This window comes from Aspergillus neoniger, assembly GCF_003184625.1.
Source record: "Aspergillus neoniger CBS 115656 unplaced genomic scaffold BO87scaffold_93, whole genome shotgun sequence".
Taxonomy (NCBI): domain Eukaryota; kingdom Fungi; phylum Ascomycota; class Eurotiomycetes; order Eurotiales; family Aspergillaceae; genus Aspergillus; species Aspergillus neoniger.
The window spans coordinates 38-946 of NW_020291221.1; the positions used below are offsets into that span (position 1 = coordinate 38).

Consider the following 909-nt stretch of genomic DNA (forward strand, 5'->3'; position numbering starts at 1 on the left):
GCTAGAAGATAAAAAATCTTATTTATTATTTTTAATAAATAATTCTAGATTAGAATTATAAATTATTAGTTTAATTATTAGATAAAGAAAACGGGGCAAGCAAGTGGGGTAAAAAATAGTAAATAAAGAATTGAATAATTATAATAATATCAATAATATGAGACTTCATATAAAAGATGATTCATCTTTATGTTATCCATCTTAGCTGGGATTCCCATAGAATTTGTATGGGATTCTCAGCTGAGTTGGGTAGTTAAGAGATGATTATTTTAGTTAGTAAGGATTCCTGGTTTCCAGCCAACAATATCTTTAAAATAAAAGATAAAAAATAATAATTCTTAATAAAAATCTTATTAAGTTCTTCATAATCTACACAGAGACGTAGGCTGTTATTTTTTTTAGATATAAAAAAAATAAATATATTTATAAAGCTCTTAAAAAGCCTGATATAATCTAGATAAAGATTTTTATTAATATACTTTTTAAAAAATTTTAATTCTATTTTTAAAAGAGGATAAATCAGACTATATAAAAATAATTCTTTAAATTTAAAATTAATAGCATGATTTACTGGTCTTTAAGAAAGAAGTTATTATAAAAAATTTATAAAGAATATATCTTAGAATAACTATAATTTAATAAGAATTATATTAGATTTAAAAGACTTATTATTATTCTTCTTTTCTAGTAATTAAATATTTATAAAAAATTTAATTATAATATATATTTATATATAATCACAAGATTCCTTAGCAAATTAAATAGCTGAAAGAAAAGAGATAAAAAATATATAAAATTATTATTAATAATTTTATAATAATAAATTAATATACAGATCTTAAAGAGTAGTCATTAATAATAATATAAGATTATTCTAAAGTTTTAGATCTTTATTAATTTCTATATAAT

At 18.3% G+C, this 909-nt stretch overlaps 1 protein-coding gene across 1 annotated transcript; it reads right to left on the reverse strand.

Annotated features, from left to right (window-relative positions):
- Positions 1–253: 253 nt before the first annotated feature.
- Positions 254–568, reverse strand: BO87DRAFT_322857 (uncharacterized protein; the record flags this gene model as incomplete). Its single annotated transcript, XM_025620000.1, has 1 exon — positions 254–568. A coding segment is annotated over one exon (315 nt), but the record flags the coding sequence as incomplete, so codon positions are not given.
- Between the last annotated feature and the right edge of the window lie 341 nt (positions 569–909).